The following is a 24,716-nucleotide window of genomic DNA, read 5'->3' on the forward strand; positions in this document are numbered from 1 at the left end:
CCCTACTTCTCACCTCCTTCTCACCTCCTTCCCTCTCATAACTATCACAGTGTTGTCTCTGTCTAAGAGTTTCAGTTTTATATCCTACATAGTAAGTGAAATCATATGGTTCAGTTAGCTTTTTCTGACTGACTTATTTTGCTTAGCATAATATTCTCAAGGTCCACCCATGATGGCAGTATTTCATCTTTTGGCTGAGTACCATTTCATAGTATATAAGGGTAGGCCCCCTGTAATAGTATAGGCTTCCCCTGCTAGGTGAGTATTATAACCTCCCACTGTCTATTTTGTACCTACCAATTATGCTTCTTATTCCCTGTACCTTTACCCCATTCTCCCTCCTCCCCTTCTCCACTGATAACCTCCCACATGATCTCCATTTCTGTGATTCTGTTCCTGTTCTAGTTATTTGCTTAGTTTCTTTTTGTTTTTGTTTTTTAGGTTCAGTCGTTGATAGTTGTGAGTTTGTTGTTATTTTACTGTTCATTTTATTATCTTCCTTTTCTTAGATAAGTTTCTTTAACATTTTATATAATAAGGGCTGGGTGATGATGAACTCTTTCAACTTGACCTTATCTGGGAAGCACGTTATCTGCTCTTCCATTTTAAGTGGAAGCTTTGCTGAACAGAATAATCTTGGATGTAGGTACTTGCCTTTCATGACCTCAAAAACTTCTTTACAGCCCCTTCTTGCCTATAAGGTTTCTTTTGAGAAATCAGCTGATAGTCTTACAGGAACTCCTTTGTAGGTAACTGTCTCCTTTTCTCTTGCTGCTTTTAAGATTCTCTCCTTACCTTTAATCTTGGGTAACTTAATTATGATGTGTCTTGGTCCTTCCTCCTTGGATCCAACTTCTTTGGGCCTCAGTTGCTCAGTCTCTCTCTCTCCCCAGGTGTACTTCCCAGTTTATCCTCACACAAATGTGGGGCTGACTGGACCATCAGCAGTCACGACACCTGCCTGGTCTGCTGCCTTGCCAGTCATCTTCTTTGTCCCTGCTGTCTGGATGAATGTTTCTTCATTATTCCTCGGTTGTCAGACTTCATACCGTTTGATTTTCTGGCAGTACTGATGTTTTTTTGTAAATTTGTTGTGCTTCTTTTGGTTGTGCAGGAAGCAAAGCATATCTCCCTATGCCTCCATCTTGGCTGGAAGTCCTTCACTAAATTTTTTTTGAAAGCTTTTTTAAAACATTTGCCCATTTCATGATGGGTGATTTTTGAGGACACCTGCCCACACCACACTAAGTATCCAGAAGTTTTTGACCAAAGATGGCATGATCCCTGTGCCACACCCTGCCTAATCACCCAGTCTCACCCCAAAGCAACTTTTGTTTTGTTTTCCCAGATCAAAAAAGCCCTAAAAGGGAACAGTTTTGCCAATGTGGAAGAGATGAAACAAAAAATGGCAGAGGTACTAAAAGTCATCAAAATCGATGAGTTGAAAAACTGTTTTGAGCAGTGGAAAAAACATCTTGATAGGTATATTACATTAAATGGAGAATACTTCAAAGGTAATTGAAGTTTTAACATGTACAAATAGCCCTGGCTGTTGTTGCTCAGTGGATTGAATGCCGGCCTGCAAATCAAGAGGCCACTACTTCAATTCCCCACCAGGACACATGGCCGCGGGCCAGGTCCCCAGTTGGGGGTGTGCAAGAGACAACCAACGTCATTTCTCTCCCTTTCTCATTCCCTTACCATTTCTCTAAAAATAAATCTTTTTTTAAAATATGTAAATGTGTATGAATAAATACACTCTTTTTTATAAATAAATTCCAGTTTCTTTTGGGTCCCTCCTCATATATGTACCACATCTTCTTCATCCAGCCTTCTGACCACTATGAGTAATGCTGCAGTGAGCATAATGGTGCCCATATCTTTGTAAATAAATGTTTTCAAGTTTTTCAGGAAGATATCCACAATAGGGATTGCTGGGTCATATGGTAATGCTGTTCTTAAGTTTTTGAGGAACGATTCAGATTATTTTCCATAGTGGCCCTACCATTGTACATTCCCAGCAGCAGTGACTGAGGGTTCCTTTTTCTTACAACCTCTCCAATACTTGTTATTTCCTGTCTTGTTGATAACAGCCATTCTAACAGGTATGAGACATTATCTCATTGCAGTTTTGATTTGCATTTCCCTAATAGCTAACGAAGTTGAATATCTTTCATATATCTGTTGACCATTGGTATGTCTTCTTGGGAAAGGTGTCTGTTCAGGTCCTCTGCCCATTTTTTAGTTGGATTGTTTATTTGTTGGGTATTTAGTTGTATGAGTTCTTTATATATTTTGGATATTAACCCTTTATTAGAGCTGTTATTTGCAAATATCTCCCATTCAGTTGATTGCCTTTTTGTTTTGTTTTCACTTTGTTTTGCTGTTTAGAAGCTTTTTAATTTGATACAGCCCCATTTATTTTTGCCTTTACTTTCCTTGCCTTTGGGATCAAATTCATAAAATGTTCTCTGTTTGTTTGTTTGCTTGTTTTTGATCCAATCTGCTACGCTGTTCCTCTTTATTGGTGAATTCAACCAAGTTACATTTAGAGGAATTATTGATGTATAAGGATTTTCTATAGCCATTTTATCTTTTGTTTTCTGGTTACTGTGTGCCTCCATTGGTTCTTTTGCTTTGTGTTTCTATTGTTTTTTGTTTAGTGGTATTCCATACTTTCTTCTGCTTTCTCTTTTTTTTAAGCCATGTGTCTCAGTTTTGGGTTTTTTGTGTTTGGTTATCATTGGGTTTATGAAAAAGAAACAGCATATATAGTAGTTCCTTTTCTTTTGAATGCATCTAGTCTCCATCCACCTTTGCAAATGCATACCTTTACCCTCTCCGCTTTTATGTTTCTGTCATCACAGATTACCCCTATTTATGCTCTAAGTTTGTCAGTGATCCTACTTTTAGTTTTGTTACCTTTTCTTTTTTGTTTCACGTAGAATAACCCCCTGGAGTATTTCTTGCAGTGGAGGTTCTCTGGTGATAAATTTCCTCAGCATCTGTATGTCTGGAGAAATCTTTATTTTTCCTTAATATTTAAAGGATAACTTCTCTGGATGTATTATTCTTGGCTGGTAATTTTTGTTTTTCAGTAGTTTGAATATTTGGTTCCATTCTCTTCTGGCTTGTAGAGTTCCTGCTAAGAAGTCCAATGATAACCTAATGGGCTTCCCTTTATAAGTTACTTTCTTCTTTTCCCTGGCTGCCTTGAGATTTCTTTCTTTGTCATTAATTTTTGACAGTTTTAATACAATGTGCCTTGGACAAGGCCTCCTTGGATTGAGGTAACTAGGTGTTCGGTTTGCTTCTTGGATTAGAGGATCTAATTTTTTATAGGTTTGAGAAATTTTCATCAACTCTTTGTTTGATTGGCTCTCCTTTCCTGTCTCCCTCTTCTTCTGGTATGCCTGTTCTTATATTGTATTTTGTAATGGAGTAAGAAACTTCTCGTAGTATTCTTTTATTTCTTTTTATGCTCAAATCTATCCTTCCCTCTGCATCACTTCTATCTTTGATATTACTAATCCTTTCCTGCATCTGCTCTATTTCCTGTGCTTGCTAGTTCATTCTTGATCTCTTATATTGAATTCTTCATCTCCAGAATTTCTGGTTGGTTCTTTCGTAAAGTTTCAATCTCTTTGGTAAAGTACTTGTTTTGTGTGTTGACTTGTTTTCTGAGTGTATCAAATTGCCTGTCTGTATTTTTTCACATCTCATTGAATATTGCCAGAGCTACAATCTTGAATTCTCTATCATTTATATCACATATTTTCATGTCTTTAAGTTTGTTTTCTGGAAACTCTTTATTCTTTTTCTGAGCTGCTTCACTACCTTGATTATTCATAGTATTTGATTGATTTTTTATTTCTTCTCTGTCTAGGTATCTGTATGAGTGGCACTTAACCTACCAGATTTATAGAAAGAGGTTTTTCTCTTATTTTTCAGTTGAATCGCTTTTATTGTTTTTTTTTACATAAACCACACTTTGTTCATTTTTATTAAATTCATAAGTAAATCTTTCCTTAAAATATATTTTACTGATTATGCTATTATACTTGTCCCATACCCCTCCTCCATTCCCCTCCACCCTGCACACCCTCTCCCACCCACATTCCCCCCCCTTTAGTTCATGTCCATGTGTCATAAGTTCTTTAGCTTCTACATTTCCCATACTATATTTAACCTCCCCCTGTCTATTTTCTACCTACCATCTGTGCTACTTATTTTCTGTATCTTTTCCCCTCTCTCCTCCTCCCATTCCCCTGTTGCCAACCCTCCATGTGATCTCCATTTCTGTGGTTCTGCTCTTGTTCTAGTTGTTTGCTTAGTTTGTTTTTGTTTTTCTTTTAGGTGTGGTTGTTAATAATTGTGAGTTTGCTATCATTTTACTATACATGTTTTTTATCTTCTTTTTCTTAGATCAGTCCCTTTAACATTTCATAAAGTAAGAGCTAGGTTATGATGAACTTCTTTACCTTGACCTATCTAAGAAGCACTTTATCTGCCCTTCCATTCTCAATGAAAGCTTTGCTGGATAGAGCAATCTTGGATGTAGGTCCTTGCCTTTCATGACTTGGAATACTTCTTTCAAGCCCCAAGCCCCTTCTTGCCTGCAAGGCCTCTTTTGAGAAATCAGCTGACAGTCTGATGGGAACTCCTTTGTAGGTAACTGTCTCCTTTTCTCTTGCTGCTTCTAGGATTCTCTCCTTCATTTTTACCTTGGGGAATGTAATTATGATGTGCCTTGGTGTGTTCCTCCTTAGATCCAACTTCTTTGGGACTCTCTGAGCTTCCTGGACTTCCTGGAAGTGTATTTCCTTTGCCAGAATGGGGAAGTTCTCCTTTATTATTTGTTCAAATAACTTTTCTACTTGTTGCTCTTTCTCTTCTTCTGGTACCCCTATAATTCGGATGTTGGAAAGTTTAAAGATGTACTGGAGGTTCCTAAGCCTCTCTATATTTTTTTGAATTCTTGTTTCTTCCTTCTTTTCTGTTTGGTTGTTTCTTTCTTCCTTCTAGTCCACTCCATTAATTTGAATCCCAGTTTTCTTCCCATCACTATTGATTCTCTGTGCATTTGCCTTCATTTCACTTAGTGTAGCCTTCTTTTTTCATCTAATTTGTGACCAAATTCAACCAATTCTGTGAGCATCCTGATCACCAGTGCTTTGAGCTGTGCATCTGATAGGTTGGCTCTCTCTTGGTCGCTTAGTTGTATTTGCTGTGGAGCTTTGATCTGTTCTTTCGTTTGGGCCATTTTTTTTTCTTGTCACGCCTGTTATGTATGCAGGGCAGAGCCTTAGGTATTCAGCAGGGCAGGGAAACCCAGTCAGTGGGTTGTGGTGCTATATGTGGGGGCAGGGTCCAAAAGGGAACAGTGGCACTTGCTCTCTCTGTCAGATTTCAGTCCCTTCCGCCACTTCCGCCAAGCAAACTGGGCCTTTCTGGTGCTGATTCCTGGGTGTATGGGCTTGTGTACATTCTAGGTCTCTCCAGTGAACTCTCCTGTGAGGCTGGGAATCTCTCCCACTGCCTCAACCCCCACAGGTGTTTTCAAATGGTGTTTTGAGGCTTTATTTTCTGGCACTAGGACCCTGGGTTGCACGGTCTGTCTCACTCCCCAGGTTCACCTGGTTTATCTGCACGTGAATGTGGCACTGCCCTATCAGCCAGCCGCCTTGTGTGTAGTGCCTCGCTTCACAATCGCCACCTTGCTGGATCTGCCCATTTCCACCCCGCGCCCAGGGTCTGCCTGCTGCGGTTTTATGCACCTGGGATTACACACCTGGTGGCACCAGTTTTTGTGCCACAACCCCTCTCCACCTGGCTGCCCAACTCTGCCCTTCCTACGGGTCTGGATGAATGTGTCTATTTTAACTCCTTGGTTGTCTGTCTTTCATACAGTTAAATCTTCTGTCAGTTCTGGTTGTTATTTTGTTTCTAAATTGTTGTCCTTATTTTGGTTGTGCAAGGAGGCACAGTGTGTCTACCTATGCCTCCATCTTGGCCAGAAGTCTTATTATTGTTGTTGTTGTTGTTATTATTATATGGATTTTAGAGATGGAGAGAGAGACATCGATGTGTCTTCGTGTGTTATCCCACCCATTCATGCATTCATTGGTTGATTCTTGTATGTACCCTGACCAGGGATTAAACCCTCAACCTTGGCATATTGGGGAAACACTTGAACCAACTAAGCTGCCCAGCCAGGGCTGAATCACAAGCTTTTTAGCTCTTTCGAATCCCAGTGCTATCCCCCTCAGTCATCAGTGTAGCCAAGGTGCATGGGGGTAAGATGGGCTAGAGGAACCAGCCAGTTTCTTTGTTGTTTTGCCCTCCTAGTAATGGTGCCTTTGGACTTCTATGGAGTCCTCACCCTGTGCCCCGACCCCAGGACTGGTCGCAGAGTGCAGCCTTTATTCAGGGGAACAAAACTGATTCTGTAGTACCAGTTTTTAGATTAGCAGATTTGCTCTGCAACTTGACACCAAGGGAGAAGGGATGTGAGCTCTGGGAGGCTACAGGGCAATAGGGCTCCATGGCTTTGTCTGTCTGCCTGGATTTCCAGCCACCTGACAACCATGGTTGCTCCCCCATTCTGTGTTCTTCCTGGGTCTTGCTTGGCTCCGCTGCAGCTCATGCTGCTCACACCTGTAGGAATGCCACCAAATGAATCTCTTTGCTTCTCTAGGCTGAGTCCCATCATGATCTCCTGGCTGCAAGGCTGCATCTGTGGCTCATCTCAGCCCTTGTCACCTTCCCCTTTTGCTGTCGCTTGCCCACTTTCGATGTTTCAATGCACAATGCACGGATCTCTCAAGGCATACTTTGCATTGAGCAGGGAATCGTTTGAGCGGTAACAGCTGTTCAAATTGTAGGAACTTAAAGGGGATTCCTCAGGCTACTGTTCTCTTCTGATGTCATTCTGTTGCTTTTTTGCTTAACACGCCTTTTCATATGCAATATCTTCCTACTTGTCCGGGTTAATGCTCATGCTCCTCTCCAAAGGTAACACCTTCCTTTTTGCATAAGATTCCATCATCTATATTCATTGTATCTTATTTTGGTTTCATTCTGTTAAGAGTATGTTTTTTACTATTTTACTTTTTACTATTGTTTAATCAGTAAGTATAAATATTGAGTGCTCACTTTTTTGTCTTGGCTGTGTGATAGCTGGGTATGGGTGTTTTAGGGAGAGGGGTTGTTTGTCTAATGAGGGTGATGTTAATGTTTCTAACTTCATTAAAAAGCACACCATATTTCAGTGTTTCTTAAAGGCATGCACAAACCATGAGCAAACAGTTAACAGAACAGTTTTATACTATGTGTAGTGTTCTAGTGATGTTGAATAAGGCAATGAAAAAGTTATGAGATTAGTAAGAGAACTTCTTAAGGAAGATACTTTCTTTTGAAGTGCATGGCATTCTTAATTTTTATAGCTCTACTATTACTTGTTTCCATTCATTTGTGCTGCTTCTGAGTGAAGTACTTAAAATAGTCATTTTTCTCCTTTCACAATCTTTAAAATCTAGAACTTCTGACTAATTTTCACTGCTCTTTTACTTGTAAATATTTTGGTTCTCTGCCAGTATTCTGTTCTACTTCATTTTCTACTCTTCACTCTGTGTACAGTATCCAGCCACTCCTATTTCCTGTTCCTTAAACAGATTAGTCACCTTTTACTTTTTTCCATATTTTTTTTCTTTCTTTAAGTCCAGTGTCACTAACTCCTGTCAGTCAGGATTAATTTCTTCCTCTTATTTTTATAAGACCCTATTTATTCTGCTATCCTGATGTGCTGTCATCACTAAGAATACCTAATTTCAAACATAGGAGCTGTGTCACCCACCAGATATATCCTGTTTATTACCCTCTGTAACAAATGACTAAGTGCTGGGGCAAAGATTTTAGATGTCATGCTATATTGTCTTCAAAGTGTGCATGATGTTTTTGTGGAGGTATACATACATATGTGTGTATCATGTATGTGTATCTCTATTAGTAGTAGTCATGGATATTAAGGGAGATTCAGTTGCATTCAGGAATCTGAAATATCACCAGAAATTCAGATGCAAATTCGATGGTATAGTGTCCCCATGAGTCTACATTACCTCACTACAACATAAAATCTATAGTGAAAGCTTTCTGTGTAAGACTTTCTTAAGAGAGGATTTTAGGCAGGAGACCTCCAAGATGCATCTCCAAAAATTAGTAAATAATTTTTCATTTAAAGGCCTTTATTTAAATACTCATGCTTTTAAAGTTTTCACATGGAATTTTTAAAATAATTAACTATTCAGTGATTTCATTTTATTTTTTTAAAGATTTTATTTATCTTGGAGGGGGGAAGGGAGTGAAGAAAAGAGGGAGAGAAGCATCAGTGTGTGAGAGAAACATCAATGTGTTCCCTCTCACACCCCTCCAACAAGGCACCTGGCCCACACCCAGGCATATGCCCTGACCAAGCATCGAACCAGTGACCTTTTGGTGTGCAGGACAGGCACCCAACCCACTGAGCCACGCCAGTGAGGGTAGATGATTTAGTTTTAAGTTTGAGGGAAGCAGAGCATTTTTTTCAAGTTAGTAAACTTAGATAAAGAATATCAGAAGCACATTTGCACATATATTATAGCTAGGGTTTTTCTTTTCAAAGTTTTCTTGCACAGCAACCTATAATTTTGAACATACTGTGAAAAAATACAAAAGTAATTAGAAAAACAGCTTCTTGAAGCTTCTTGGGAGATATTTCTTAGGGTATTTTAAGACAAATTATATTACACTGAAGTCTGCCAGGTATCTACATTTTTCTTTTAAATTTTAGTGGACTGTAATTCTAACAAGTCCATTGTAAGAAGTTACTTTCTCAGTTTATAAAGAACTGAGCCCAGATTCTAATGCTGCTGCTGTGTGTGTGCGTGTGTGTTCTGAGGTGACATTTCCAACACAAGAAAACATTATAGTCATATCCCATTTTCACTTCTGCCACTTTATTTTCCTAAGGGTAAAATTGTGTTGGTGTGTTAGGGTAAGAATTCAAAATACTTGTCATTTCATAAACTAGAAATAGGATTGATTGTTAATTATTATGCTAAAAAGCAAGAAATAAGTTTCTTCTGCTCTACCTTTATCTGCCTACAAAATTAAGTATTCTAGGACATTTATAGGGAGAAAGGTTTAGGAAACAGCATATTATCAATCACTTATTACAGTAAGGACTAGAATATACATTTTTAATGAAAAGTTAGATTGGTGAGAAGTCATTTGAAATACTACCATAAAGTACTATGGCCATAGATACAGCATCATTTTCCAAAACCCTTCACTATTAAAGGATTCACTGTAGCTGCATTTTTACTTTGTTGCGGTTAATATGGTTCTTAGTTACCAGATATACTTCGTATTTATGTCTTTAGAGAAGGTCGATGCTAGAGTTTATTCAATTATTTAGTCATTGAACAGAATCATCAAAGCTCCTGGGTAACTATAGTGATGGTGTTGTTTACAGTTAATACCTGAGATGGGATCTATTGCCATTTCTTTTGCTTTAGGGATTAATAAGGATGAAAATGAAAGCTGGTATTAATTAGATAGCAAAATATTTATGGAGTTGTCAGAGAAATCATTTCACTGACCTTTAGTTATAGAAATTTGTATCTCTGTACAAATGCTAAAATAGTTTTGCTTCATCCTTGTAGAAACTTAAGTACCCTGAAGTTGAAAGATTATTTTTATCTGTGTTTTTTTTTTCAAATAAAGGCTTCTAATAGCTTGTAATAATTTACATAAGTCTTGAACTAATTGGTTTACCTAATGGAATCCTCTAAGGATCAGGAGACAAAATTTAATCATATTCACTACTAAAATTTATCATTGTGGATTCTTTTTTAAATAACTGATAAATTCACTTGATAAAAGAGTAAATGTATACTCTTAACTGACTGCTTAAATTACATACCATCAAGGCCTTTGCCTTAGGGAAGAGTTGTCCTTTTCCCTTTGATATGTGACTTCTGGCAGTTTACTTAATCTCTTTTTTTTTTTAAGTATATTTTATCGATTATGCTATTACAGTTGTCCCAATTATTTTCTCCCCTTTACCTCCTCCTCCCTGCACCTACCCCCGTCGTTTTATGTCCTTAGCTTGTATATAATAAGCTCTTTGACTTCTGCATTTCCTATAATATTCTTAACCTCCCCCTGCCTATTTTCTGCCTACGTATTATGCTTTTTAAAAAATATATTTTATTGATTTTGCTATTACAGTTGTCCCCTCCAACCTGTACAGCCCTTCCCACCGTATTCCTCCCCCCACCCTTAGTTCATGTCTGTGGGTCATACATGTAAGTTGTGTAGCTTCTCCATTTCCCATACTATATTTAACCTCCCCATCTATTTTCTGCCTGCCAATTATGCTTCTTATTCCCTGTACCTTCTCCCCCATTTCTTCTTCCTCCCCTTCCCCAGTGATAACCCTCTATGTGATCTCCATTTCTGTGATTCTGTTCCTGTTCTAGTTATTTGCTTGCTTTTTTTCAGTTTCAGTTGTTGATAGTTGTGAATTTGTTGTCATTTTACTGTTTATAATTTTTGATCTTCTATTTCTTAGATAAGTCCCTTTAACATTTCATGTAATAAGGGCTTGGTGGTGATGAACTCCTTTAACTTGACCTTATCTGGGAAGTACTCTATCTGCCCTTACATTCTAAATGATAGCTTTGCTGAACAGAATAATCTTGGATATAGGTACTTGCCTTTCATGACCTCAAAAACTTCTTTCTAGCCCCTTCTTGCCTGCAAGGTTTCTTTTGAGAAATCAGCTGATGGTCTGATGGGAACTCCTTTGTAGGTAACTGTTAACTGTCTCCTTTCCTCTTGCTGCTTTTAAGATTCTCTCCTTATCTTCAATTTTGGGTAATTTAATGATGTGTCTTGGTCCTTCCTCCTTGGATCCAACTTCTTTGGGCCTCTCTGAGCATCCTGACTTTCATGTCTATTTCCTTTGCCAGCTTGGGGAAGTTTTCCTTCATTATTTGTTCAAATAAGTTTTCAATTTCTTGCTGTGCCTCTTCTCCTTTTCGGCACCCCTATTATTCAGATGTAGGAGTGCTTGAAGTTTTCCCAGAGGTTCCTATGCCTCTCTTCATTTTTTTGAATTCTTATTTGTTCATTCTGTTCCAGTTGGATGTTTATTTCTTCCTTTTGTTCCAAATCGTTGAGTCCCAGTTTCCTTCCCTTCACTGTTGGTTCCCTGTATATTTTGCTTTATTTCACTTTTATATAGCTTTCATTACTTCGTTCATTTTGTGACCAAGCTCTCAATCAGTTCTGTAAGCATCCTGATTACCACTGTCTTGAACTCTGCATGTGATAAATTGTCTATGTCCTCGTCGCTTAGATCTTTTTATGGGGTTTTTATCTGTTCTTTCATCTGGGCCATTTTTCTTTGTCTCAACGCACCTGTTATGTGCTAAGGGGGTGGAGCCTTATGTATTTGTCAGGGTGGGGCAACTGTCTTTGCTGTGTTGGATGCTGTCTGTGGGAGAGGGGTTAGAGAGGGAACAATACCGCTTGCTTGGCTCTTCTCCTGCTTTCCCTCGCTTCCCACCAGCTGATTGTGCCCTTTAAGGTGCTGATTTGCAGGTGGGTAGGTTTGTGTACGTTTTAGGACCCTGTGGTCCTCTCCGAAAGACTCATATGAGACTGGGAGTTTCCCTCACCAGTGCCGCAACCCCCACAGATTTTTTACAGCCAGGGGTTTTCTTTAGTTTCCCATGCCGAAACCCTGGGTTTCATGGCTTATCTCCCTCCCTCATTGTTCCTCCTGGTCAATCTGCACATGAATGTGGGATTGCTTGCACAGTCTGCTGCCTTGCCTTGTTCTGCGTCCTCTCTGCCCAGGCTGCCTGTCTTTGGACTTTCATGCAAGTGATTTTCTGGCAGTTCTGGTTGTTCTTTGTTTTTAAATTTGTTGTTATCCTTCTTTTGGTTGTGCAAGGAAGCAAAGCATATCTGCCTATGCCTCCATCTTGGCTGGACTCCACTGAACTTAGCAGGTTACTTAATCTCTTTCAGCATCTTTTTCTCTGTCTGCTGACCTCAACAATACAATAAGGAAACAATCTAATAAATATTACTAAATAACTCCATTTTTCTTGTGTCTTTTGCACATTCCTAATGTAAGGATTTATATCTTAGTGTGATTGTTGGGGGTAGTGCTTCCAGAACATGCAACCTGCGCAGCTACACAGGGCTCCATGCTTGGGGTAATGTTCTATTACCAATGCAAAATTCTCCATAATTTTTTAACAAGGGCCCAATGTTTTCCTTTTGCACTGGGCCCCACAAATTACTTAGCTAGTCCTGGTCCCTAGAAAGCAGTTGTCATAATAGATTGTAATATATACTAAATATTAATAGTAATTATCTGTATAAACCAAATGTATGATCCTGTAAATCTGTACTGCAAAGGAAATGTTTGCAGACAAATGTAATTTGAATGTATTTTAAAAGGAAAAAAAAGTTGCCAACTTGTACTACCTACATAGTAAACTTTTTAAATGTTTGCTCTCATACTAAAAGATTTTTTGAGATTTGCTGTTTAAAGAAAATTTTATCATTTTAGAACACAAAGTACTTCATACAGTACAGAAACATCCTACTAGATGAAATAAAATGTATTCAAATCAGGATTTAACTGATTGTGCCATTACAGGTTATCAAGTTATACCCAACCAGCAGCAAAACTACCAAGGAATAGTTGGACTTTCGCAACCCCAGAGTCAGACCCTCATTGGTGGCCAACCTAACGGCATTGGAAATCAGATTCAAGGAGTTGTCATCCCCTATCCTTCAGTGCCAACATATCAGGTACATTATCACTCACCTACTTTGGATAGAGGTAATTTTTGAGTAGATAAAATATATAGGTACAGTGCGTCTTTCTTCTTTTAATATAGGGATAATGCTCTGTAATACATAATTTCATAGTCTTAAGAGTTTTATTAGTCATAGCAGCTTTATTTTATCTTCATTTTATTACTTCATTCACTTCACTAATTTTTAGGAAACATGTCCGAACAACTTTGAGATTGACAAGTAAATTTTGTCTGGCATTGACTGTGTTTCCAACTACATAATTATTTGAACAAGTGTCTTATTCTATAATTTAGGTCCTTGGAAAGTCTCTTTTGAGAAAAGAGTGGACTGGAAGGAAAAATAGAAATGGAAGTAGATATTGGGGATAATTAGGTAGAATACATACTGTAATCCATGTTCATAGAATAGAAATTGTGCAGTTGCCCCTGCTGAAACAGACTTTTTTTCACCACCTCAATCCCAAAAGGAATGTCATGGATTAAAAATGACATGGATTTTAACTTCTAGTTCTAAAATGGAAATACCTACTGTATTATAAATAAGTCATATTTTTTAGTATAATGTTCCACATTTTCAGAAATTTGTTTTACCTCCCTTCATCTTTCTGGAATAACTACAAATGGGTTTGTTTTATTAGCCTCTTGGTTTTCTATAACTGAGTCTAATGTTAATCCAAAGATGATTTTCATTCATCTCAACAAGGTAAAAATAATCTAGTTGAAAAGGTAAATGTACATGTATTTTATCTAAACATGTAGACAAATCTGTGGTAGTGTATAGACCAATAACTGAAAGAATCATGAAATACGGCCATGAGCAGATAAGGACTTAATACAGAATTCTTCTGGAAAGATAGAAACCTTAAACTATCTCTTAAATGAAAATTACAGGCATAAATTGGTTAGGAAAACATTCTGGGGATAGAGAAGTATATGAGCAAAGATACTATGATGTTCTATTAAATTCCAGAAAATTAAAATTAAAATGTGAAATTGTCAAGGACTGTTGAGTACTAAAGAGTATGTCTAGTCTTGAAGCCCCCTAATTATAAAAAGCAACTAAAGAAAAAGAGAACAGATACATTATGAAACTTGATTTTGCATGTTTCTTTTCTCATGTTTTCCATGTGTTTTAATTTATATCCTCTGTGCATGAGCCCAGGTACATGAGACTGTCCATGCCCTACTTTATTCATAGCTAGTCATTAGGACCAGTGCCATACCAGGGACTCTCCCTTGTCAAGGACCCTGGTCATGCTGGACCCTAATCCAGTACATTGAGCATCTATTGGAGAAGATGCCCAGGCACTGTGTAAATAAGATTTGCCCTTGACCTTTAGTAGCTCACAGCCTAGGCAAGAAATATAACTTTTAAATAAACTACAACCTTGTTAATGTAGTTTTAAAAAATGGAGCTAGATATTAAAAATGCCTCAGAGCAAAGTTATAGTTTCTATTGCATACATTTTTACAAGCTATAAATTATTTTCACATGTTATTTCATGTAGTCTTCACACTGGGTGAATGATTGTGAAAAGTGTTGCTCTGAAGAGCAGTGAACGACAGCCTCTTTATACTTTCACGTACATTGAATAGATGAGCTAGATGACCTAGGTGGTGATAAACTGTTATCTACAAAAAAGGCCAGAAAAGTCATCTGTCCTCAGCAGAGTGTATTCCATGGCTGTACATTCTGAAATACTGATCCCTCTTTCTTTTTTGGTATATCAGTTTCTTTTCTTTACTACTAATTACAGATTTATTCTATAGCTTAAATCATCTAGATTGAGTTGTGTCATTTTCCCTAAGTCTACCCTATATATGTATTAACTCAAATACAATCAGAGATAATATCAGAACATTAACACTGCCTCAGTAGACAAAAAGACTGAAATGTATTGTTATACAGAGTTGGATCCATCAAACCAGTAAGTTTCTCTTTGCAGTGGTTGAGCCAAATTGAAAGTAATTAAGGGATTACTATGTATTTTGAAAGGACCAGTTACATTTCAGAAACATGCTGTATAGGCAAGACTGAGAAGTTAATCATGAACTTATAAATCATGGAGCCCAGATATACAGAACAGGGCATAGTGGTTAAAGAACTGAGACACTGGAGCCAGAGGGCATGGGTTCAAATCCTGACTTCCATACTTACTAGCTGTACAACCTTGGGCAAGTTACTTAACCTCAGTTTCCCCGTCTATAAACCAGGGATGATGATACAAGTATTTTACTAGGGTTGTGGGGAAGACAGTATGATAATACAGAAGTGTTAAGAACAGAACCTGAACGTACAGTAAGTGCTCGATATTGTTAACTTTTATTGTCTTCTCTATTAGTAATATTGCTATCATTCTACTACTGTTAACATCATCATCATAATCATCAGAACCTTTTAGATTGGTTTTATTTACTAAAATCACTTCAATCCAACTGTAATGTTGTGGCATATTTTTAAACTAAGAATCCATTATGCCTGTGTAGTTTCTGTTTTAGAAATGATACAAATTAGAGAACTGAAATATAGAATTGAAGGCTCTATTGTGTTCATATGGTTTTTATGCAGATGATGTAGAAAACAGAGAATTGAAAGATCCACTGTTCACCAAAGTCTACTCTGCTATAACCTGTAAATGGAGATCGTAATAAAGATAATACTCACCCTGAGATGTAGGTGACATTCCATTTTTTCAGATAAGGAACTGGGACCTCAGAACAATTATCATTTGCCCAGTGTTACAAAGATAGCAAAGTGATAAAGCCGTTATCAAATCTAAATATCTAAAGCTCTAAGACTATACACTCTTTCTGATCCAGTGTATCTCTCAGGTACCCTGACTGGGTTTTTCTTAGCTCTACCCAAGGTAAACTGTATTACTCATTCCATATCAAATGGTCGTCCTTATTTGAAAACAGTTTATTTCTTAAAATAACTTTTACTTAGGAACAAAAGTCTATCTTTTAATAATGGAATGCAGCTAGCCTGCTGTACAATTGATGAATGCTAGCAAGAAACAATAGCTGGCTGAAAAGAACCTAGAAATAGAGTGGTAGTGTTATAGCCAACTTATCAGGACAGCCTGTTGACAATTACAGCTTATTCCTAACTGGTCCTACTTGAAAAGTTTTACGAAGGCTAAAGACATTAACATTTGCAAGGTTTTGAAGAACCTTTTCCTTTTAAATTGTCTTTCAAATTTTAGGTTTCACTGCCTCAAGGTTCTCAAGGAATTGCCCATCAGACTTATCAGCAGCCCGTTATTTTCCCTAGTCAATCTAACCAAGGATCTATGCCCACAGCAGGAATTCCAGTTTATTATAGTGTCATTCCACCTGGCCAACAAAATAATTTAAGGTGAGTATGACTAAGAAACCTAGTTCTGTAGCTTCTCGTTTTTCATCAGGATATTGGTCTGTTGTTAATTTTAAAGTTGTCTCTGGGGCATTACCTCTGATCATTCTCTAATGTAGAATAGAAAAACTATTATACAATCTATTTTTCTACTGTTTCTTTTAACAGAATAAGTGTAAGTAAAGCATTCCATATATAAACTAAAAGATTCAGATGTTTGTGTTAAAACTGGTCTCTTTTTACTTATCCAAGTAGAATAAAATAGCTGACCGTAGACCTTGGAGTTTAAAGCATTTGTTTGTTAATATTTAAGGATTTTGTAGGAGTTTGGTGAGAATATATTTCCTTTATATAACGTCAGCAGCAAAATACCATGCTGAAATTTTTTAGGCTCTGGGAGCTCACTTTTTATCAGTAAGGGGAAGGAGGAATATAAGAGAAGCAAATGATAGTAGCTCTATATTAAAGTAAGCTGTGAACTATTTTACTAGCTACTTTGAAGAGCAGAAGCCTCTCTGATGAACCTAATGTATTAAAAATAGTCATCTTTCTCTTAATTGGGTACTTTTAGTTTGTAGCTCAGAGTGTATTACAGTCCTTCACTTATTCTCATGACATCCCTGTAAGGTTGCCAGAGGGGCCTCAGTGCTCACACTAAGAAGGGGTCCTTAGTTATAATTTCTGCTAAGAGGTAATACTCAGTTATGGCTACAGGTGGTATTTAGGGGTGAAGAGGGGATTGACATACTTGCTTCATTGAATCTGCTTAGGAAATGGGGACTTGGCTCTCATTTTATGTGTTGTCAGAAATACATACACCAGAGGAATTCACATAGCTCTTTGGCTGCCACAGATTGAAGACACACAGGTTCTTTAAACAACAGGTTGTTTGTGAAACTTACAGGCAGCTTTGCAGTTTTATGTTGTGATGAGCCCCAGGTCTTTTGAGGTAAAGTTGTTACACAATAAAAATAGATATGTACACTACATTAGATTTTGCAGTTGTTGTGTAAGTTTGAGTTCTATTAATAGGGAGAAAATGCTCTCAACCGGAGCCTCTTTTTCTGATTTACTAAGTTTGAGGTCTATAATGTCAATTCAGTTTCTAAATTTTCAACTACAGACAGAATTCTATGCTAAAACACATGAAATGGATATTGCAAAAATTGCTGAATTATTTGCTCTTTGAGGCAAAGTGTAACCTTTCATTTATTTGAGAGAAAGTTATGAAATACCTATTTCTCTCAGCCTTTGTAGGGCAGAGGCTGAGAGAAATAGGTATTATTTACTACAGAGACCAAAAGACACCTGTTTGAATATGTTACTTCTGTAGCCTACAGGCATGGTAGAAGGGCTTCCATGAAGGCAGGAGACAAAGCCTATCAGAATCTATATAAAATGTTTGTTCTATTATCAGTTCCTTGAAACAAAAAAAGATCTTGACTACCTGACTTCTGAGGGACCTGGACCTAGTAGTATGTGTGGAGGTGAAAGAGCACAATTCTCTACCCACCTTTGTTTTTGGTCTTGTTTTAAGCATGATGGCAGAATCCAGAAGCTATCAAGTAGACACTAATGACTACACTTTGAATGAACCACATGTATTTTTAGCCCCTGGGCCTGTTTTTCCAAAAAAAAAAAAAAATTAGAGACCTATTCTTGGCCTGAGGAGTTGCTTAGAAGCACAGTAATTAAAAAGTAACCGAGATTCCCCAACAACCTTCAACTTGAATCTTGTAGAACAGTGTTTGAAATTATTCAGTTTAGGACCATGACCTAGATAAGGCACATATATTTGAAATAAGCTAGCTATGAATTGACAATAATGATTGGTTACCATGTAACAAACTGGCATTGATGTATTCCAACTAGATTACCAATGTTAGAAATAGGATGTGTTGCATATAAAGCAGGAATGTGTATCTGTCAGACTTGTAGTCTACCTTTTAGACTACTTATTTGCTAGGAAATCAAGTCATACACAGGACTAAATAAGGACCCCTTTGGGTAAAAAAACATTTGTGTTAACTACTGACTCTTCTCAAAATATAATAGCATTCTGTTTTTAAGTATATTTTATTGATTATGTTATTATAATTGTCCCATTTTTTTTCTCCCCTGTATCCCTGTGTCTTGGTCCTTCCTCCTTGGATCCAACTTCTTTGGGCCTCTCTGAGCATCCTGGACTTCCATGTCTGTTTCCTTTACCATATTGGGGAAGTTTTCCTTCATTATTTGTTCAAATAAGTTTTCAGTTTCTTGCTGTGCCTCTTCTCCTTCTGGCACTGCTGTGATTCGGATGTTGGAATGTTTAAAGTTGTTCCAGGGGTTCCTAAGCCTCTCCTCATTTTTTGAATTCTTGTTTCCTTATTCTGTTCCAGTTGAATACTTATTTCTTCCTTCTGGTCCAAATCGTTGATCTGAGTCCCAGTTTTCTTCCTTTCACTATTGATTCCCTGTATAGTTTGCTTTATTTCACTTTGCATAGCCTTCACTTCTTCCTTTACTTTGTGGCAGTACTCAGTCATTTCTGTGAGCATCCTGATTACTGGTGTTTTAGACTCTGCATCTGATAGGTTGTCTAGGTCCTCGTCACTTAGCTCTTTTTCTGGAGTGTTGATCTGTCTTTCATTTGGGCCATTTTTCTTCATCTCAAGGCACCTGTTACATTGTAAGGGGCGGAGCCTTAGGTATTCACCAGGGTAGGCCAACCCACTTCTCTGCATTGTGGCTCTGTATGTGGGGGAGGGGTCAGAAAGGGAACATTGTTGCTTGTCTGGCTCTCCCCATGCTTTCAGTCACTTCCCCCACTACCTGCAAGTGAATTGGGCCCTTCTGGTGCTGATTCTCGGGTGGGTGGGTTTGTGTACATTCTAGGACCCTGTGGGTCTCTCCAACAGACTCTGTATGAGGCTGGGAGTTTCTCCTGCCACTGCAACCTCAGAGGTTTTTACTGCCAGAGGTTTTAAGACTATTTCCCTGTACTGGAACCCTGGGTTGCTCAGTCTCTCTCTCTCCCCAAGTGTACTTCCCAGTTTATCCTCACACAAATGTGGGGCTGACAGGTCCACCAGCCACCTCAATACCCACCTGGTTCACTGCCTTGCCTATTGTTTCTCTGACCTGGCTACCTGTCTCCACCACTCCTACCCACCTGGGTGGATGGTTCTTCTTTAACTCCTTGGTTGTCAGACTTCCATACAGTTTGGTTTTTTGGCCTTTCTGGTTGATCGTAGTTTTAAATGTGTTGTTCTTCTTTTGGTTGTGCAAAGAAGCAAAGCATATCTCCCTATGCCTCCATCTTGGCCTTCAGTCTGAATCTCTATAATAGCATTCTTTACAGAAATTTTTATTTCTAGTTCTTGGTAGTATTAATAAACAAATTACCATAATATTCAGATTTCCACTTAAAGGTCAACTGTTGGTATTTATTATTAATCAGATCATTAAATTGCCATCTAAGTATTAATATATACAGACCATCCCTTTGTAAATCTAGGTGTGCTAGCTTATATAAATTATATTTTATTTTACACTTTCCAGTGTATTTACATGCAGAGAAGAGGTTTGTATGAATATTTGCACACCTAGAACAGGCCTAGCTGAGATAGAAGCCTGCTAAATCCATACTGAATGAAAACACTTCTTTAACAGCAGAGGCCAACTTGCACATATGTCTGTACATGTATGTAATTAATTCCCATTTATATATTATATTATTGCCCTTAATGTTATTGCTTCTGTAACTTCTCTATACTTTTTAAGTTTTTTATTAGATATTTTAATTATAAAATAAATTACCCTTGCTGACAGAAGTGGAGCAATCAGTATAAAGATGTGTAAAAGGAAAGCAAACTGTCTGTCACATTGCCACTCTGCTCCCACCTCCAGGTCACAAGTGCTCATAAGCTGGTATGCATTCTTGTTTGTATTGGTCTGCTGTTCATGCAAACATGCACACATAAATACACATATATTGGAATTGGTAGGGTAGGTTCTAATGAAATAGACATTATTTTGCATTTTTCCTTTATTAATATATTGTGAATAGCAGATGACTAAGTACTAGTCTAAAACATTGTGTTGTGGGGTGGGTTTCTTTGTCTGTCTGTCTGTCTGTCTGTTTGTTTGTTTGTTTATAGGGAGGGAATGAGAAGAAAAAAGAGGGAGAAAAACATGAGTGTGTGGTAGATACATCGGTTGGTTGCCTCTCACACACCCCTAGCTAGGGACCTGACCCACACCATCCAGGGTTCCTCTAATTTCTTTAGAAACATAATTCTACATATGAGTTGATGTTGTACAGGCAGCTTCTGTTGTTCTAACCTCTCCCCACCCCATCCCTTCCACTTGTATAATTTCACATCCACACACAGGTTGTGTAACCCATGGAAACATAGGTTTGTATCCTTTTGGACTTTTCTCTGCACCTAATTATATACTAACATAGATATGGGTATGGAAACATGAGCAAGATTAATTAGCACAAACACATGAAATGGAGTTTATAAATAATTTTACATATAAATTAGTCTAAAACTTGTTTTTTTATATGGTTGTATATGTTTACATATAGTTATGGTATTGGTATATCGTGAAAGAATTTAGTCCATTCAAATTTAGTTTTATTACTGATATAGTAGTTTTTTTCTGCCAGTTTACATTTGTTTTTATTACTACACTGTACTTATCTTATGTAGTAAGAGCATGCCCGATTGGTTGTTACGTCATTTTATCAGAAGCCAAAATGTATGCCATGTTCCTTGAGGCTCTTCCTCATGGAATCTCACTGATCTGATATAAGGCCATGAGAGGATCTAAGGTAGCTACTTTTTTAGATAAGTGAATCTTGTGCCATTACACAATAATTATATGGAATGATGTGGTTATTAAGAACACAGCTTTGGAAACACAAAACCTGACTTCAAGCCTGTGTGACTTTAGGTAAGTTAGTCTTTTTGCACTTTGGTTTTCTTATTTGTAAAGTAGGAATAGTACCTCACAGGACTGGTGTGAGTGATTACATGTCTGTACGTTGGGTATGGAAATTCCATGTTCTAAAATATGTATATACTTGCCTATGTTCTTTTGTTTTATTTTGTCTTATCTTTATTATATTTTTCCCATTATCATTTAATCCTCTTCTGCTCCTCTGCCCACAGCAATTACCACACTATGGTCCATGTCCAGGAGTCCCTTTTCCTTTTTGCTCAATTCCTCCACTCCCTAACCTCTCCCACTACTCCTAGCTGTTATCCTACACTCCATCTAATGAGTCTGTCCCCATTTTCCTTGTTAGTTGAGTTCATTAAATTCCACATATGTGTAAATCATAGGGTCTTAGTCTTTCTCTGACTGGCTTATTTCAGTTAGCATAATGTTCTCCAGGTCCATCCATACTGTCGAAAAGGGTAAAACTTTCAAGTAGTACTCCATTGTGTAAATGTCCCATACTTGTTTTATCCACTCATCTACTGATGGGACAAAGTAGAGTACACTAAAAATAGTTAAATTATTTATTGCTGATTCAGAACTATAATCTTGAGTATCAGTGATTATATTGTGTCCCCACAGTATTTTGGAGCATGTTAGGGTTATTTCCATTTGTAGATGCTTTGTGACTTATGATGGGGTTATAGTCTGAAAAATCCACCCTAAGTTAAAAATATCATAAGTCAAAAATGATTTTAATATACCTAACCTACCAAACATCATAGCTTAGCCTAGCCTACCTTAAACTCACATTAGCCTACAGTGGGGTAAAATCACCCAACCCAGCAAATACACTGCAGAGTGTCAGTTATTTACCCTCTTGATCATGTGCCTAACTGGAACTATGGCTCACCATCACTGCCCAGCATCAAAGAGAGTATTGTACAGCATATCACTAGCTTAGGAAAAGGTAAAAATTCAGAATTTGAAGTACAGTTTCTACTGAATGCTTATCTCTTTTGCACCATGGTAAAATAAAAAAAAATTGTAAGTTAAACTATCATAGGCTGAGGATCAAACTAAACTTACGGTCTCATTCCTTGCTGTTAGTTATTGTCAATGTAGTGGCTTTAAATCAGTTATTGGAGTTATCAGAGCTCAGAGTTTTTTTTGCGGGGGGGCGATTTGTGGGTTTTTTTGTTTTGTTTTTTTGTTTTTAAAGAAAGGCTATGAGTCAGATCCTGGAAAACTCTACTATGAAAAGAGATTGTGGTATCTTTGAGGAGTTTGTCATATCAGTTTTATCAGTTCACATGCCCTTAGTGCTTACCTGCTTCGCAGCTCCATTCCAGATTATTGTGATGGATAGACAGTTCCTGGAAAAGCAAATAAGAAAGCTTGAAGAAACTGTGGAATGTCCCTAGTTTGTCCTTAAGGCTGCAAATATTTTTTTGGGGGGGTGGGGGGGTGTCATTCCCAAGTAGACTGTATAGTAAAATGTGAATTTCTGTACTGTAACATTTTTTTCTGATTTAGTTGTGTGTTCTTTGTAACCATAATCTACCTCTTTGTTCTTTTTTGGTATCCCAAACCAACACTTTTTCAATGACACTTTCTTTTGGGGATTGTATTATATTATCTCTCAGAATTACACAAAGAAAAATGTGTATGTTGGTTGATTCTCATCCTGGATTGTATTAATGAATTTGCCTATTCACTGAAATGTATTTGTAACATCAAAATAGATATTTACAAGCACTTTCTCAGCCTTTCACAAAAATGCACAGACGACAAAAAAATGAGTCACCTGGCTTGCACATTCTCAGCTGAGATCAAACAAGTTGACTACTCTGCCTCCTTATTTCAGCTTTCATTCTACAAACAAGTGTCTTTTTCACAGTCTATTCAGTGCCACAAGTTTTTCGTTTTTTTACTATTATTTGGTAATCTCTCTGCTTAAAATGACCCCCAAGCATAGTACTGAAGTTCTGTCTAGTTTTCCTCAAAATAAGAAGGTTGCAGTATGTTTTATAGAGTAAGTATGTATGTTAGGACATGATCAGTTGACAAAAATATTGTGACTCAGTATTTGCTTATTCAGTGTTCACCTTGCTTTATAGAACATATCTGTTATGCATAAGGAGAGTAAACTGAATTTTGTGCATAATACTTTGTTAGGCACCAAAAGGTATGCAGAATGCACCAATAATGAGTTCATATTGTTATAGAGATTTAGTTCATATCCACTGTTAAAGCCCACTAAATCTTACTAACGCATGATGTTCAAGTGGAAAAATACATAAAATGTGACAAGTCTGTAGCCTTTATTTGTCAGAACATTTAAGTGTTTGCTTTTTTCACCAATTCAAAAGACTCATTGCCACAAGAATTTGCATATTAAAATATATTTAGGTATGAAAGAAAGATGGGACATAGTCCTTGTCCTTAGGGAGCTACAGTTTTTATGGCAGGCTAAATGTATGCATATGAAACCATTAGAACCTCATGCAAAATGAATATAAGGAAGGGATAATTTGAAACTAGTAAGGAATAAGATATGTCTAGGTACTAGATAGTTTGCTAACCAAATGGTTTATAACATTAGCATTATAGTTTGAGCCCTGTCTACTTGGTCTCCATCTTCAGTTCCTACTAAACTGATGGTTTGTTTGTTTGTTTGCTTGTTTTAAATTTTATTTATTGACTTTTCTTAGAGTGGGGGAAGGGAGAAAGAAGCATCGCTTTGTTGTTTCACTTGTTTATGCATTCATTGGTTGTTTCTTGTATGTGCCCCAACTGCAACCTTGTCGTATCTGGACAATGCTCTAACCATCTGAGCTAGCTAGCCAGGGCTGAACTGGTGTTTTTATTACAGGAAGTTAAATAAAACCTTTCTTGTAAAATTTTCTTACCCCAAGTTTTTATATTTCTCGAACATTGTCTTTTACAGTGTTCTGAAAAGGATAGGAATATGTATTTATTTTTCCTTTATGTATAGCAACTATGACACAGAATAACCATAGAATTTAACTGGAAGGCCTGAACTCTTCTTTCTGATTTCTAGCAGTCTTCCTTATTAATACATCTACCAGTGATGCCCATCTTGGCAGCGTATTAGATTCACCTGTAGAGCTCTTTAAACATACCAGTCATAATTCTCTATATCAGTCCAGGCCTGATCTTAAGCCTAAACATTATTATTTTTTAAAGTTGTCCAGTTGATTCTTCAGGCAACAAGTATGAAAGCATGAAGACCCATTGACCTACCCTAACCCAACCCTCTTGTTTTCGTCCATAGACTTCAACTGTGCATGTGTAACCCTAACCCAGTAATATTTTACACATTCACAATGAAGTCGTAATGTCTTTGTCTTTATTAGAAATTTTCATCCAAGCCCCAGTGTCCCAAGATAAAACTGTGTATATGACTCCATACCAACAAGTGTAATAAATTTCCTTTTTTTAGATGGCAGGTATATCTTAAACACTAAGCTATAGGGTCTTGATCCAAACACTCTTCTGTTTTTACTAAATGGACTGTAATAGCC

At 37.4% G+C, this 24,716-nt stretch overlaps 1 protein-coding gene across 13 annotated transcripts in view; it reads left to right on the plus strand.

Moving 5' to 3' along the window:
• Window positions 1-24,716, plus strand: part of R3HDM1 (R3H domain containing 1) — a 217,335-nt gene that overhangs the window by 154,666 nt on the left and 37,953 nt on the right. For all 13 annotated transcript variants that reach the window (XM_036023664.1, XM_028511033.1, XM_036023669.1 and 10 more), the window contains 2 exons: window positions 12,719-12,873; window positions 16,088-16,239. In XM_036023664.1, coding sequence (XP_035879557.1) covers window positions 12,719-12,873; window positions 16,088-16,239 — 307 coding nt within the window. The remainder of the gene's footprint in view (window positions 1-12,718; window positions 12,874-16,087; window positions 16,240-24,716) is intronic.

This window comes from Phyllostomus discolor, chromosome 4, assembly GCF_004126475.2.
Source record: "Phyllostomus discolor isolate MPI-MPIP mPhyDis1 chromosome 4, mPhyDis1.pri.v3, whole genome shotgun sequence".
NCBI classification, from domain to species: domain Eukaryota; kingdom Metazoa; phylum Chordata; class Mammalia; order Chiroptera; family Phyllostomidae; genus Phyllostomus; species Phyllostomus discolor.